General features: G+C 38.6%; 1 protein-coding gene and 1 non-coding gene across 3 annotated transcripts in view; both read left to right on the forward strand.

The window, feature by feature from the left end:
• The window catches only part of CKAP5 (cytoskeleton associated protein 5), a 43,174-nt gene extending 29,021 nt beyond the window's left edge, over nucleotides 1-14,153 (forward strand). The window contains exons 31-43 of one of the 2 annotated variants that reach the window (XM_062495320.1): nucleotides 450-643; nucleotides 2,852-3,024; nucleotides 4,172-4,345; nucleotides 4,781-4,901; nucleotides 5,600-5,779; nucleotides 6,215-6,402; nucleotides 6,796-6,880; nucleotides 7,638-7,826; nucleotides 7,941-8,075; nucleotides 8,596-8,679; nucleotides 8,773-8,932; nucleotides 10,584-10,738; nucleotides 11,922-14,153. In XM_062495320.1, the coding sequence (XP_062351304.1) occupies nucleotides 450-643; nucleotides 2,852-3,024; nucleotides 4,172-4,345; nucleotides 4,781-4,901; nucleotides 5,600-5,779; nucleotides 6,215-6,402; nucleotides 6,796-6,880; nucleotides 7,638-7,826; nucleotides 7,941-8,075; nucleotides 8,596-8,679; nucleotides 8,773-8,932; nucleotides 10,584-10,738; nucleotides 11,922-12,176 (2,093 nt within the window). In that variant the 3' untranslated portion in view covers nucleotides 12,177-14,153. The remainder of the gene's footprint in view (nucleotides 1-449; nucleotides 644-2,851; nucleotides 3,025-4,171; nucleotides 4,346-4,780; nucleotides 4,902-5,599; nucleotides 5,780-6,214; nucleotides 6,403-6,795; nucleotides 6,881-7,637; nucleotides 7,827-7,940; nucleotides 8,076-8,595; nucleotides 8,680-8,772; nucleotides 8,933-10,583; nucleotides 10,739-11,921) is intronic. The other variant, XM_062495321.1, reaches the window with a different exon arrangement.
• Nucleotides 4,950-5,060, forward strand: LOC134045877 (small nucleolar RNA SNORD67). Its single transcript, XR_009933334.1, has one exon. It is a non-coding gene; the product is annotated as a small nucleolar RNA SNORD67 (small nucleolar RNA).
• Nucleotides 14,154-15,159: the final 1,006 nt, after the last annotated feature.

Consider the following 15,159-nt stretch of genomic DNA (forward strand, 5'->3'; position numbering starts at 1 on the left):
AATGAAGTTGTGGTGTTTGTAGTTCAAACAACTCCCTGGTCACTTTGAGAATATCTTACCCTGATATAAGCAGAAAATTAAAATCTATACATAATATAGTATTGCAAGCTCACAGCTGTTTACTGAATGTTTTGTTAACTGTAATGTTGGTCATACATGATTATGGGAAATACTTGAAGTGTAGAGGGATGACTGACAGCTTTTAGATACTAGCTGAAGTAGTCAGCTGTAGCTTACTGTTGATTCCATAAATCACCTGTAGTATATCTATCATCAGCTTTGTGATTAGCAGTTCTCTACAGTGAATTTTCAAATTGTGCAAGAAACACAGGAATTGGGAGGGCTCTTTTCCCAGCAGCTTTAAAGCTGAATGTGCATATGTTTTTGTTGTTTTTTTTTTTGTTTTGTTTTGTCGTCTTTTTTTTTTTTTTTTTTTTTTTTTTTTTTAGAATGCTTGGAAGAGCTTGGATGTCTGGTTGAATCATATGGCATGAATGTATGCCAGCCAACTCCAGGGAAAGCCTTAAAAGAAATGGCAACTCACATTGGTGACCGGGACAACACTGTGCGCAACGCTGCACTGAACACCATCGTGACTGTCTACAATGTCCATGGTGACCAAGTGTTCAAGCTGATAGGAAATGTCAGTATAACTGCAAATAAGTTTATGGGGGTTAGGGTGCTGTGCTTGGTTTGGTTTGTGGGATTTTTTTGTTTGGGGTGTGGTGGTTTGGTTTTTCTTCAAGTCTCTACACTTTTCTAGGGGATTAGCACTCTTTTGCTTGTGATTGGTCATGGTACATCTTGCTGTTGGCATCAAGAGCATTTTGTAGGTTACATAATAGATCCTCTGATGGCTATTTGGTTAATCCCAGATGGGAGGATATATGAAATCATAGAATGGTTTGGGAAGGGACCTTAAAAAGCATTTAGGTCCAAACACCCTGTCATGGACAGAGACACTTGAACACTTCCAGGGTCTGGATATCCTGTTTCATTGCCTCAGCCACTCTCTCAGTCAAGAGTTTCTAATCCAATCTAAATTTAGCTGCTTTCTTTTTAATGTAATTACCACTTTTCTATCACTGCATGCTCTTATTAGAAGTCCCTCTCCAGCTTCCTTGAAGGCCCCTTCTAGGTATTGGAAGACTGCAATGGGGTCTCTCCAGAGCCTTTTCTTTAGCATGCTCCCAACCCCAACTCTCAGCCTGTCTCTAATAAGAGAGATGTATATAACCTTGATGTGCCTGAATGAAAAAGAAAACTGGGGAAAAAATGAGAAATGTTGACCTTCATGGGTATTAAATTGTTTTTAAAGAGTAACTTGTGTTACAATCAACTGTACAAGTAACACATCTGATTGAGGATATTTGGATAACTTATTTGGCCAAAAAGGCTAGTTGTTGGGGCTCTATTAAGTCCTCAGCTTTTTTGTTAATGCCAAATTTATCCAATTGCTTTGCATTTGTAGTCTGGTAAGCTTGGCTGGCTTGCTTTATCTTACTGCATTTCATTTTTAAAGTGTCAGTAGTATATTGCTTTGTATTGATGCTGTTTTGCTTTTTGAAAATCATACTTAGCCCTTAGCATCTAAAATGCAGTAAAAGTTGAAGGTGGAAAAACTCAGTTTCCAGTGTCCAGCAATGGAAAGACAGTTCACTGTGTTTATAGTTACTGTGCATATCAAATTAAGTACACTGAATTCTAATCTGAATCAAGATCAGCTAGATCACTTTGTACAGTTCTGTTCTCTGGATTTGGTCTTCGTAACGTTTCTAGCAGCAGTAAAATTGATTAGAATGTATAGATACTTTAGTGGCTTTGTGGCATTGTGTCACATGCAATCAGTGATCATACAAGCTGTTGAATGGGTATCTTATGGAATATGACAAGCAGGGGAAACAAGGCAGCCCCTTTTTTTTTTTTTTTTTTTTTTTTTTTTTTTTTTTTAACTTCCAGCATCTTGAAAAGTTGAAATTTAATGTGTCTTGTATTTTCTCTGGTAACTGTTCCCATGAGAGTTAATGGTACATTTTAATTGACATTTTAGATTTCCGTCCTATTTAACTATTGTTCGTAGTGCAGTCTGCTTCTGCCTCAGTTTTACATGGCTTTCAAATTTTCAAGCTAAAGGAAAAACTGTAGCACCTGAACAATTCAGCCCTTTCTAACCATGACTTTCTGAGCTTCAGTATGGTCCATCTATGGGTTCTCAGGAAGGTTTCTAAGTCATAGGTATACTGGAGAATACTTCTCATGAAATTGTAATACCTACTTTTGTTCAAATGGAGTTATTGGTAGTCTTTGGTCTGGTAGATAAGCAGGTATATACGAATCTTTTCACTGCCTGAGTTGGAGCATTAAGTTGCCTGATCTGGTGTTCATATTGAATTATGAGTACACTGAACAGGACAACTGTCAGAAGGACTCTGGTTTCTGTGGCAGGGTCCAGAGTGTTAAAGCACTGCCTGGTCTGCTAATAGGGAATATAGAAAGGTGGGTGGGGTTTTTTTGTTGGGGGTTTTTGCAGCAACTTGTGTAACAATTACAAACATGGGATAGGACTATGTAGTCTGAATTAAAGATGGACTGTTTCTTGAAAGTTATGTTAGCTAGAAATAGGTGTATTCTGTATTACAGTTGGTCATCATGGGTTAATTAGCCCTTGAAATAGCACCTGACAGTCCAGGGTGTCCTGGTGAGTTTGCTGCTAGGAGGTAGCATTGACAGTTCCCACCTTCATGTTAGAGAACTTCAATCTGCACTGATAAGGATGGTGTGAATCCTGTGGGTGACTGAGATTTCTAAAGCACATACAACTCAGGTTGAGTGAAAGCATTGGGTGTTACAGCTTTCAGAGAAAGACATGAGCATGCTGGAGGAAAGAATAAAGCGTTCAGCCAAGAGACCCTCTTCTGCTCCAGTAAGACAGGCAGAGGAGAAACCTCAGCGTACTCAGAGCATCAACGCCAATGCCAGCATGATGCGCAAGGGACAAGCTGAGGACATGTCCTCCAAACTCAAGTATGTAATACTACATTATAGTCTCTAGCCTGCATAGTGTATGTGCTAATATGTCTGACAATGTCATTTTAGTTCTTGTATCATCATCTTTGCATGTTGTGAAAAATGGCTGAATAATATAAACCTAAATGTCTGAAATTTTTTTGTCTTGTCTGTCTTGAAATCTTTCTAAATGGTCTTGTGCCTTTTTTCACTGCTTCTCCATGGACAGAATTATGTATCGCACTTATAGGATGTAAGTACTGCCCGCTGACTCCTTGGTAGCAAGGCTCTTATGTCTTTCAATTTCTATCTTACTCATCCCTTCCTGAGGGTGACAGGTTTGCCATGGCTAGTTCTAGGTTATTTATAGGTCTCTGAACTAAAGAAAAGAAAGAAAACATAAATACAGGTTTCTGCCAAGGTGATTGTCGATCAAGCTGCAGACAGACATGGCATTTCCTCATTAAGTAACTGTTCAAAATATTGGGAGAACTTTCAGTGTGTTGCATTAAACTTGGTATTTGTTGGACCCTGTTCTAGTTATGTCAGACATAAAGCATAGAAAGGGGCAAGGATGTGTGAATTGTAGAGCCTGGGGCAACAGTACCCAAAACAAAAAGCTCAAACTATTGCTTGCCAGCTGCCCATTATTTTGGAATGCAAGTCTGTGCTGAGAACTATGTTTTAAAGTATTTCCTTGAAAAATCTGATAGGCAGCATAGATCACGTGGGGATGCTTAGAGGAGCTTGTGAGGTTGCTCTGTACATATGCATCCTCTCCATTATTTAAAAGACCAAAGGTGAGAAATGGCACTCAAAACTTCAAGTTATATTCCTTTATTAGGACTCTAAACTGTGCTAGTTATCTCAAACCATGCATTCCTAGCACAGGTACAGGGCATCTTGTGGTTTACAAGAAAAACTAGGAGGGCAAGTAAGTAGCAACTGCTCTTCTGGCCTACGGGAGTCCGTTTTATTAAAGACAAGAGGAAAGGCAGAGGGAGTTAAGGGGCTTGAATATAATCCAAACTGCAAAACCTGTTTTGAGCTTTAGTATGAGAACTTTAGGACTACCAGTGAATGCTGGTGCTAATATTCTTGCGTCTTGTGTATGTATAATAAGCACTGTATGTATAATAAACTAAAACTCTCCTGGTTTCTATAGCCAAAATCGCAACGTGGGCAGCCACTCTGAGACAACACATACAGTTCCACGGGAATTTCAGCTGGACCTTGATGAAATTGAAAATGACAATGGAACTGTCAGATGTGAGATGCCAGCACTTGTACAGCACAAACTGGATGACATCTTTGAGCCAGTCTTGATTCCTGAGCCCAAGTGAGTTTAGTTTTAACTCCTAAGTGAAATCATCAGCGCTGCCTAAGAAGTATTTTGAGAAGGTGAATTGGTAATGCTAGTTTCTACGTTCAGACTTGTTTTCATAAGAGGGTAATGTCAGCTGATTTGAAGAGATTGCAAAACAAAGGTCTGTTGTACTCTTCTGAAATCTGGAGAGCAGTTATTTTTAATGAAAAACATGAGTTCTACTCAGGCGTTTTGTTAGTTAGAGGATCTTACGTCTGTAAATGCATTGTCAGTGTTTTTACAAGTAGTGCAGTAGACGTGGTAAAAGGAATGATTCTTTCCTTGAGAATTCCCAGGGAAGCATGAAATCCTTTTCCCTCGTCTCTAAATCATCATGGAAATGCACTATTTAAGTGTATATTAAAGTAGCTCTCCAAAAAGTAATGAATCCTGTTTTCAACCCTTTAGAATCCGTGCTGTGTCCCCACACTTTGATGACATGCACAGTAACACGGCTTCTACTATCAACTTTGTCATTTCCCAAGTAGCTAGTGGTGATATAAATACAAGCATCCAGGCTCTGACACAGGTAAGTGAATTAAGGTAGCAACTAATCACACTCTACCTGAATTTTACCTGCGAGGATGATGAGTTGCACTGTGGTGGAGCAGTCATGTCAGGTGACATGGGCTCTGCTCAGAATCTCCCTGATGACAAAATTAAGTGCACAGGGGCCATCTGACTCGCTTTAGCAATAGAAATTCCACTTGGAAGATGTAGAATAAACTTAATGCTTTTTTCATTAGTGTTTCTGTCTTATATTTTTGATTTTGCCAAATTATTTGTGCTATGAGTTCGTAAAAGCCAGTTAGTCACTGAGACTTAATTTCTAAATTTAAATTGTTTTAGAGATCCTCACCAAAAGGATTGTCTTGCCCCAATAGTTTTTGCATGGGTTTAGGGTGGCTTTAACTACTTAGAAGGTTTTTTTTGTCCAGAAGATTTCATAAAGCTGTAAATTGCAGAATCTATAATGCAGCTGTTGATGCTTTCATTTATGTACAGGGTAGGATTGCAGTTCTCTAAAATGTCAGTAATTGGTTGTGTTTGGATTAGCAATACAAGTTCCTAGCTGCTGATTTTGGGTGAAAGCTTAGAATATAACTGCCTTGGCAAATGGATTGGTCAGGGCAAAACCCTTCCTATAGAAAAGTATTTAAATTATTGTTATTTTGCACTGTTTGCATTATGTTGACTTTACTGGAGTGTTTTGTTTTTAAATCTTAGATTGATGAGGTACTCAAACAGGAGGACAAAGCAGAAGCTATGTCTGGCCACATTGACCAATTCCTAATAGCCACATTTATGCAACTCCGGCTAATCTACAATACACACATGGCAGATGAGAAGCTGGACAAAGATGAGATAGTCAGACTTTACAGCTGTATTATTGGGAGTATGATCACGGTAAGGCTTTGCTGTAAAAGACAAGGTGAAGAGCAAATAACTTCTGTGCAGAAGTTATGGGAGCATGGAATGTCTGTTCTGTACCTAGGTTAGCTTACTACTGAGTCTTACGAAGGCTTGTTGCCAGCTGCTCATCAGTGCACCTTTTGAGAGAGAGAGAGGAAATGATAATTTAGGAAAGGAAAGAAGGTATCTGCTTCTGCAAAATACAGCCTCTAAGACTTCTATTAAGCTTTCTTCTTTACCTTTTGAGTGCTGAGTTGGTGGCCTGAGTATCTTCAGAAGTTAGTAGAAATAACTTTCTTCATAGTTGTTTTGGGTGTTTTTACTGTTGTGGGAAACAGGGAGATGTCATGGTTGACGGTGTAGTCTAGAGAAGTCCCTATACTAAAGCATCCATGTGCAGAGAAAATTAACACTTTATTCAATCTCTAGCTATTTCAGATAGAGAGTCTGGCTCGAGAGGCATCCACTGGTGTGCTTAAAGACCTAATGCATGGTCTTATTACATTAATGTTGGATTCTCGGGTTGAAGATCTTGAGGAGGGTGAGCAGGTCATCCGATCAGTCAACCTCTTGGTAGTGAAAGTTCTGGAGAAGTCTGACCAGACCAACATCTTGAGGTATGTAATGAAAACTGCACAATTACTGCTCTTCTTTACCTGTTCTCATGTGTTCCTTGAACGGCTGAGTTTGTTAGTCATTTTGTAAGCAAAATCTGATGTCTGTAGAATCATCCAGCTGGCTAATAAAGAATTATCACTGACTGTGATCAGAATTGACAGCACAGCTGGAGGCAGGCTAAACGAACCAGCTTTGTATGTCTCTTTGTGCTTCAAAGTTCAGCAGACTGTCTCTTAAATTCTTGTAACATACAAGAAAGAAGGAAAGAGCTGTTGCACAACTGCTAGACTAACCTCAGTCTCTGGTGTGGTATTCTCTGGTGAGTTGGTGTCTTTTTTTTCCTTGTGTATAGCACTTTTTCTGTGTAACCTTTATAAATTTTTTCCTTCTAGTGCTCTTCTTGTTTTGCTCCAAGACAGTCTTCTAGCAACAGCCAACTTAGAAGTTGCTCCTAAGTTTTCAGAACTTGTCATGAAGGTGAGCCTGTAGTAGAGATTTTGAACTTACAACAGATAATTTTAAAAAAAAGTAGTATCCATAATTTGAAATATTTCTAACAAATTCTGTAATGCTGATCTTATTAGATGTTACATATAGGGACTTTAGAGGGTGCTTTACACCTGTTAATAGTTTACAGAAACTTTTGTACACTTATACAAACTCCATACAGAGGTGTACAGTCACCTGCTGGGCATGTTTGCTTGGGCACCACACTGTACAGTGGATTCAAACAGTGCCAGGCTGGAGCTGACTTGTGTCCTGTCATTTGTTTTGACAGACAGAGTGAATAAGAAAAATGTCTGCATTGAAAGCATGAACATGATCTTTTCTTACTATACAACACCCTTTTGTAACTGGCATGATTTAAAGACAGCTCAAGCATTCTTACTGAGGTTAAACCTAAAGGACTTGTGCTGTATGTAGGTGTATATAGCGTATGTGTATTATCTGCTGAAATTTCATTACACAAAGCATTCAGTCTCTTGTTATAGGTCGAGAAGTGAGCACTTCACTTATGTATCAGCTCTAAAGAATGATGTGGGTTCTGCACAGCCAGTTACAAGGAGAAAGTACTTACCAGTGCAAATATAGCTTGAGCAGCAGACACACTGTGTGCTTCTATGATGTGCCAGCAGAGTGAAGTGGCTCAGTGATAGTGTTGTGTAACTTCTCCTTATGTAATCAAGTGCTTCTTTCTTGAGTTGTCTTGCTTTAAGTTAGCCTCTCGTTCCAGTGTCTGTGGAGAATGGTTCGTCTTCTTCCGGAAACCATTAATAGCATCAATCTGGATCGCATTCTGCTAGACATCCACATTTTCATGAAGGTCTTTCCCAAAGAGAAGCTGAAGCAATGTAAGAGTGAGTTCCCTATTAGGACATTGAAGACTCTGCTTCACACCCTGTGCAAGTTGAAAGGGCCCAAGGTCAGATCAATCATTAGTTGTGTATTTTTAAACTGGATGGTCATGCAATCTCTAGAGTATTTCCTATTGTTTCTTTTTTTTTTTTTTTGTAATTCCCTTTTTTTCTCATTTTAGATCTTAGATCACTTAACAATGATAGACAACAAAAATGAGTCTGAGCTAGAAGCTCACCTTTGTAGAGTAATGAAACACTCCATGGACCAGACTGGAAAAGCTGATAAGGATACAGAAAAAGGAGCTTCTCGCATAGTAAGTAAAGGAAATATGTTGGCAGGGGAGGGGGTTGTAAAGCAATTTATTTCAGAAACAAACTTAATTTTGTGTTTGTGGAATATCAAGTAGTAATTCCGTCTTCAACATGCAACTAATGATGGAAATGATCTAAAGCAAAATTTTAGATTATGGCTGTTTTGGAAATTTGCGTGCGTTTACCTGAGAATGTGCCTATCCCAGGATCAGGTACTCTCCAGGAAATTCACAAGTGTGGTGTAAGTTCTATGCTGCATGGTGCTTCATCTGATCTACTAAAAGTTAGCCATATCCAAAACAGGTTTTAAACACTTAACTTCTCAGTAGTCCTACAGCTTCATTATGTCCTTGCTTATATTCTCTGTATAAAGTGGCTGTGTAGAACCCTGGTCACTTCAAGGTTTCCTTCATCTTGGAAGCTCTGTATCCAGCTAGCAGGTCTGAGGGTATTATGAGTTTGTTTGATTTCTGTTTGGTTTTATTCACTTTGTTTTTCAAGTCTCTTTGTTTATTTATTTAGGAAGAAAAGGCTTCGAAAGCAAAAGTCAATGATATTTTGGCAGAAATATTTAAGAAGATTGGCTCAAAGGAAAACACCAAGGAGGTGAGTGCCCCATTCCTGCAAGGAAGAGAGCATGGTACACTAGAATGGTATATGCAGCAGTCATAGTAATACATAGCAACTCTTCCCTCCCAGGGTCTGGCAGAATTGTATGAATACAAAAAGAAATATTCTGATGCAGACATTGAGCCCTTCCTGAAAAATTCCTCCCAGTTCTTCCAAAGCTATGTGGAAAGAGGCCTCAGACTCATAGAAACAGAACGGGAGGGGAAAGGACGCATTGCTACTTCTACAGGTACATGTTATAGCAAAACTGATTGGTTTGAGAGCAGAGAGAGAACAATTAGTTACATGTCTCCTGGTAGAAATTAATATTTGCATGTGTTTATGGATTTCTGAGGTGAGCCATGTATTTTCCTGCTGCTTGTGTTGCTTCACGAGGTGCCATTTGTAGGGAGTATGCATTCTTTGTTTACAAAAACAGAAGTTATAACAACAGTAAATGTAGAAAACAACTGAAAGGCTTGGCAAACATGTGGTTCTAATCCATATCCTGTAGTGTGGGTTGAACATTGGCCTGTGTTTCATGTTTGCTATCAAGAATTGGTCCTGCAAAGTATAAAGCTGGTTTAAAACAGCAGCAGCAGCTGTGAGATTCTCCTTTAACCTTTTTAGTAAAAACATATAGGAGGCTTTTTAATAGTATTATCTTCTGTGGAATTGGAAAGCATATTTTGAATACCATGAACTATTTCTGCAGAATTTGTGGTGATCTCTTTCCAATAAGTTGGCTTTTTAATTGGGTTAATTACTGTAAAACTGTCTGTTTTAGTCTTCATTGCAGCTAAATATAAAAGAGTATCTAATGAAATATTAGGGAAGGAATGTGGCAAACTATTTCCTGACAGTAAGAGTTGGTATACAGTCTAGCAAAACTGCCTCTGACTTTTATTTCTTACTTGTTTCAGTGTGTCTTGTGAAACTCTAGCCTTTTTTCTGCTGCTGCTCCTTCTCCTATCCCTATGTTGTAGATTCCTTTAGGAAGATGGATAATACAAGGTTCTTTCAGAACTTCCTGAATGTGTCCAACTATGTAGGACAGAAAATTCTGCCTTTTATCATCTGAGAAACATTAGTTCAAGAGTTTTCAAAACCAAATTTATGGGCCACAGTTGTTTTGTTTTTGTTTTTTTTTTACTCCCCTAACTTTAAGTGTGATACAATCAAATATGCTGTTCCATATTGCAGCAGTGCTTTATTTAGAGTGAGGTGTAAATGCTTAACCTTAATTTTCCTTTTATCTATTTTAAACACCCTTGTAGTAAAATAGTGAGAACAAATTCTAAGACTTAGCATGGACAAGGATTTGCAGTTCTTTTAATAATGGAAAAGTTTTTCCTAGTCAGGTAAATTCCTTTTCTAGCCTTTTGGTGGGGAAGCTTTAAAAACCTTGTTATGTGCATTCCAGAAATCACTCTTTGCGACTGAGTTGGAATAAAAAGCTTAAAGTTGCACAAACGAGAGATAAAGAAGGGTTCGAATCAGTGGTAAGCCCAAAAGTATGACTGAACTAGAAAGACTGACAACTCCAAATACTTCCCAACTTGCCAACTGCTCAGTTCTCCCACTGGACATCATGGTCACTGCTGATGCACATCAGCATCTTTCTCCCCACACTGTTCTCTTCAGCTGTTGGCATCAGCACTTCTAGAGCTGCTCTGCAGCTATTCCTTAAATTTCTCTGTTTCTTATCTTGGTTTTCAATTGTCACTTTTGTAAAGAAATAAAAGGTCAGATACATCTATACTAGCAAATGCAAATAATTAGCAACTAGGCTGCTTAATTCTTCATCCATTGCTTCTTATTTCAAGGAACTGACCAAGAGCTTTATACTTTTCTAATGTTTTAAATTTTAACTTTCCTCTTTCCTTCCCCTCATTCTCCAGGAATTTCTCCTCAGGTGGAAGGTACATGTGTTCCTGTGTCTACCCACACTGTATCTTCATCTATAGGAAACACAAATGGGGAGGAAGTGGGGCCTTCAGTTTACTTGGAAAGATTAAAAATCCTCAGGCAGCGTTGTGGCCTTGACAACGCAAAGGTATTGTACTTGACAGTGCTTGTAAATCCCTTGGGGAGGTGCTTGATTTGCACGTTTTTTTTTCAAGAATCCAAATGCAGGCAGGTTCCAACCAGAATTTATCATCTTTCATTTATAATGCATGTCCCAGCTACTCACTGCATGTCACTATGCCTAGTATAAATGGCTTTAATTTCATTACTTGGCCAAGTAGGCTGACATTTCAATCCATTGTGTCTGCATTGCTTGTGTTATGTGCAGGTTGTTCCTACAGGCCTGTACCTTATTATCTTCCCTTGCTGGGAAGGTGAGTCTCTAACAACTTTTCTCTAATTGTTAACACCTCAGAGATGAATAATGTGGAAATTCTAGATCTTTCTGCTCTGAAACAACCATGAGAGTTGAATTAAAACTTTGATTTTTTTTTTTTTATATATATTTTGGGTGTAAAGTTACTGAGGTACAGGAATGCTGAATGAGCTTAGTATTGGAAATCTGTGGACCAAAATTTCTTATAGTTCAGTGATCTGTGTGTTAGGAATCTAGTGCCAATTCCTGAAATTTGAATTCAGCCACTTGAGAAGTGATGTTCACTTTAGGAATAGTCATCCAGATGCATCACTGTTTTAACCTTTGACACAAATTTGAGTATGGGCTTAGAGCTCTGAGGAGGGGAAATGTTTCCTAGATGATAGTAACAAGATAAGTAACTCAGATGGGAATATAATTTGGTAAAAGAACAGTGAATTGACACTTAAGTCTTTGACAGGCTCAGTCTTGACAGTCAGTTTCTTCTTCCCATTCTTCCAGAAAATTTGTTGTCTGCTGATGTTGCACATAGGGATTTTTCTTTTGTGTTAGAATTTAGGCTGTTCAAGACTCTGGCAGTCTACCTCAGTAAAACTCTGATCTGCAGGGAATTTTTTTGATCTTGAAAGACTAGTTTCTTTGTGTCCCTGTTGACATAAAATTAAACATTAACTAATCAGATGATAAGAATTTATTACTGTAATTAGCTTTGCGTGGTTCTGACTTTGACAGCAACTGACTTCATTGCTCCAGATCCACTTGTGTTATAATGCTCCTTCCCTTTCCTGTGTTTTTATTGCTTCCTGCAGAGATGAAAAGCCATTGCTTACAATTTGTGTTTCTTGTATGGCCTTTAGCACTATATGTGTTAACACTTCACTTTCCTCCCTTGTAGCAGGAAGACAGACCCCCTCTGACGTCTCTGCTCTCTAAACCAACACTCCCTACAGTTGCATCCTCTACAGATATGCTTCACAGTAAGCTCTCCCAGCTGCGTGAGTCCCGGGAGCAGTACCAACATCTGGACCTGGACTCCAATCAGACTCATTCCTCTGGCATTGGAACTACGCTGGCTTCACCCTCTTCTGCAGCAGCCAATATTGATGACTTGAAAAAAAGATTGGAGAGAATAAAAAGCAGTCGCAAATAGAGATACAAAGAGACGGTATTGCTGTTGCTTGGGGCTGTCTTCAGCTTTAGTTTACTAAACTAGAAGTCTTCATAGTTAAATGGCCTCGTTTAGGCCTAATGTATACAAACTGGTTTATGTATAATACAGTGGATTTTGGGGGGGTTGAGTCATTGTGGCACAAGTATTTGTACATAATCTGCTTCTCAGTGAGCATCTCTGATAATAGAAGGCTGTCTGTGTATTAGTTTTAGTGTACAGACCTGTAAACAACCATCCTCTTGCTCAGACTAGTTTCTCATGACTTGGGGTTTTTATTTGTAAAGTTGTCTTTAAAATCTTTTCCTAGTTCTTAACTCTTAGAATACCTTTAGTGATTTCACTTTTAATTTTGTGAATTCTTTTCCATGTAATCCTTGAACTGTTTATTCTGTATGGACACATGGCATGAAGTAACTAATTTAAGTGTCTTTTGTAAATAAAGTTTGCATTAACTATACCAGCCTCTATAGGAACAGCAGTGACTGCTGGTTAGAGGTCACTCTCTATTCCTGAATGTTAGTGACGGGGCATCTAGAAACTGAATTAAGTTGACATGAACCTTGGGGTTTGAATACACTGTAAGGAAGATAAGTGGCAATACACTGTCACTGGGTGCAGTCCTGAGACTTTGCACTCTTCTACGAGCAGTAGTACATTTTTCATATAGTTGCTTTTTTTTGTTTTGGAATAAGTTTCTGTAACTTGAAAATACTTCATTTGCTGAAATATTTATTTTGAATTACCTAGTCCTTGTGATGCCTTTTCCCAGATTGTGTGGTCCCATCTGAGGGAGCTTTCTTTGAGGGATCCTGCTGCTGTTGATATGAAATAGAGTAGCAGTGGTGTACAGTCAGTGGACTCACTTATCCTGAACTCATCTGGTTAACAGTGTTCCTCATGCAGGTAAACTTCACTCACTATTTTTTGCTCTTAAACATCAGATGTTACCTTTTTGTAACTAAGACACAGGATAGAACTAGTCTGCAAAAGTTGTAGCCCCCTTTTTTTTTCTTTTTTTTTTATGAGTGATTAGCCTTTTTCAGGAGTTCCAAATAATGAAGTTTAAGGTTGTGTATCCTTTCTAGCCCTTTCATTTCTATGGAGGTGATGTATTTTCACCTTACTACTGCACTTCCATGTGAAAACTGGTTGTGAAGCATAAATTGCACATCTGTTCCATCGCTAGAGTTGGACAGGTGGGCTTAAAATAGCACACTTCTATTCTAGACTTTGATCTGTTCCATGTTACTGCTGCTTTTGTTGTTTGCTAGGTGGACCAGCAGTCTCTGCCTAAGAGCCACTACTGAAACTGTCTTGCCTGATTACAGTAAAAACATGGTTTTAAATTAGTACTTGTACTATGCCAGATCTAAGCCAGAGCTTCTGCAGATGTCTGAAATCTTCCTTTCACAGGACCCCTAGGCTGGGGTTGCAGTTGACATAATGCTGCTTGGTGCTTATGGTGAGTTTGCACACTGTGATAGCAGGTGATTGCGAGCGTTCCCCATCCTGTGTTAACTGTTATGATGCCATTCATTGCTCCACTGCCTCAATTTAGTAGTTAGTCTCCTCTCATAATTTGAAATGAGCATGCACTTGTGGAACAGAGCTCTGTTACAAGTGAAGGTTTGGCCCTTGTTGGTAAGTGCTGTGGTTTTGTGCACTTAAACTGGGGCAGTGTGTGAATAGTTTGTGTTGGCTGACACTAGAGTTACTGCCACTACCTCTCAATTACTAGCTGCTCTCTGAAAATTAGTGACATTCAAATTAATCCCTATGTTCCTTTACCATATTCAGCAGACATTCTGAAGAACTATTTGTTGATTATCTCAGGATGTTAAAACAGCAATGCCTGCAAACCTGCATAAACTATTTTAAATTTGAAGCTGAGTCAGAAGTAAAATACAGGAATAATTGAGTAGCAGAAGATATAGTTGTTTGTTTTTTCTGAATGAGTTTTTGCCCTGTGTCTTTGTAGTGTTTGGTTGGACTCAATATCCTGGGAGTTCTGAACTAAAACTTGTGCACATAAATTAATAAAGCCTAATCTTTAGCCCAGACAATATTTAAATAACATTAAACTGAATTTTAAAAATGATTCTTCTGTATTGTTTGTAACAAGTCAATATGAACATTGACTGTCTCCAGAAACTGTATGGTCCTGGTTTCCCCTCTTTTATCACAGATTATTTGATAGTAGTGAAGGGGTGAGGCTTAAAATTTAAACATTAGAAGGGCTAAACACTTTGTGTTTAATGTCTGTGGTTATCAGTGGCTTTAAACAGTCACGAAACTTGAGCTGTTGAGGTTTTGTTCTTCAGATTTCTTTGAGAAGTTTGTTTCTATGCTTTATTTGGGCAGTCAAATTTCACTACTTCAACTTGGTTCCCAAATGAGCCATCTAAAAGGAGGTGGCCAGATACTAATTGATCAATAACTTTTTTAGAACAACTAATTTTACTGTTGCCTGTTTCTGTGACTTTATGGCACTATGAGTGAGAAATTTAGAAATGTGGTGCCATAGGGAGCAAGGAGAATTTTCATATCTCATGATTGTCGTAGTAGGAAACTGGGCTGGACAAAATTGGGTGGTCAGGAATTTGTGTTTACCTGCTGTACTACTGGCTCCTTAGTGGTCCACAAATTCCTGCTAAAGAGGAGTTTATGACAGACTGAAGCTTGTTTTTGGAAAGATCCCTAAACAACCTTTATAACACAAGCAAACAGGTATGGTGCAGGATGCTTCCATTGCAGGCTTTGACAATGACTGCATTAATTGCTTCTTTCAGAATCTTGCTATGCAGGTGGAAAATGCACAATGAGGACCCAGCACCACCTGATGTGTAGGAACTTACTGAAAGTGTGGTTTTATGTATTCAAGCTGCTATTTCTTGGTAGGATGAATTGCATGCAGCTGTTGTATCTGAGAACAATGTTTGATCAAAACAGCTTCTAATTGCTT

The sequence above is a fragment of the Cinclus cinclus genome, chromosome 6 (assembly GCF_963662255.1).
Source record: "Cinclus cinclus chromosome 6, bCinCin1.1, whole genome shotgun sequence".
Taxonomy (NCBI): Eukaryota; Metazoa; Chordata; class Aves; order Passeriformes; family Cinclidae; genus Cinclus; species Cinclus cinclus.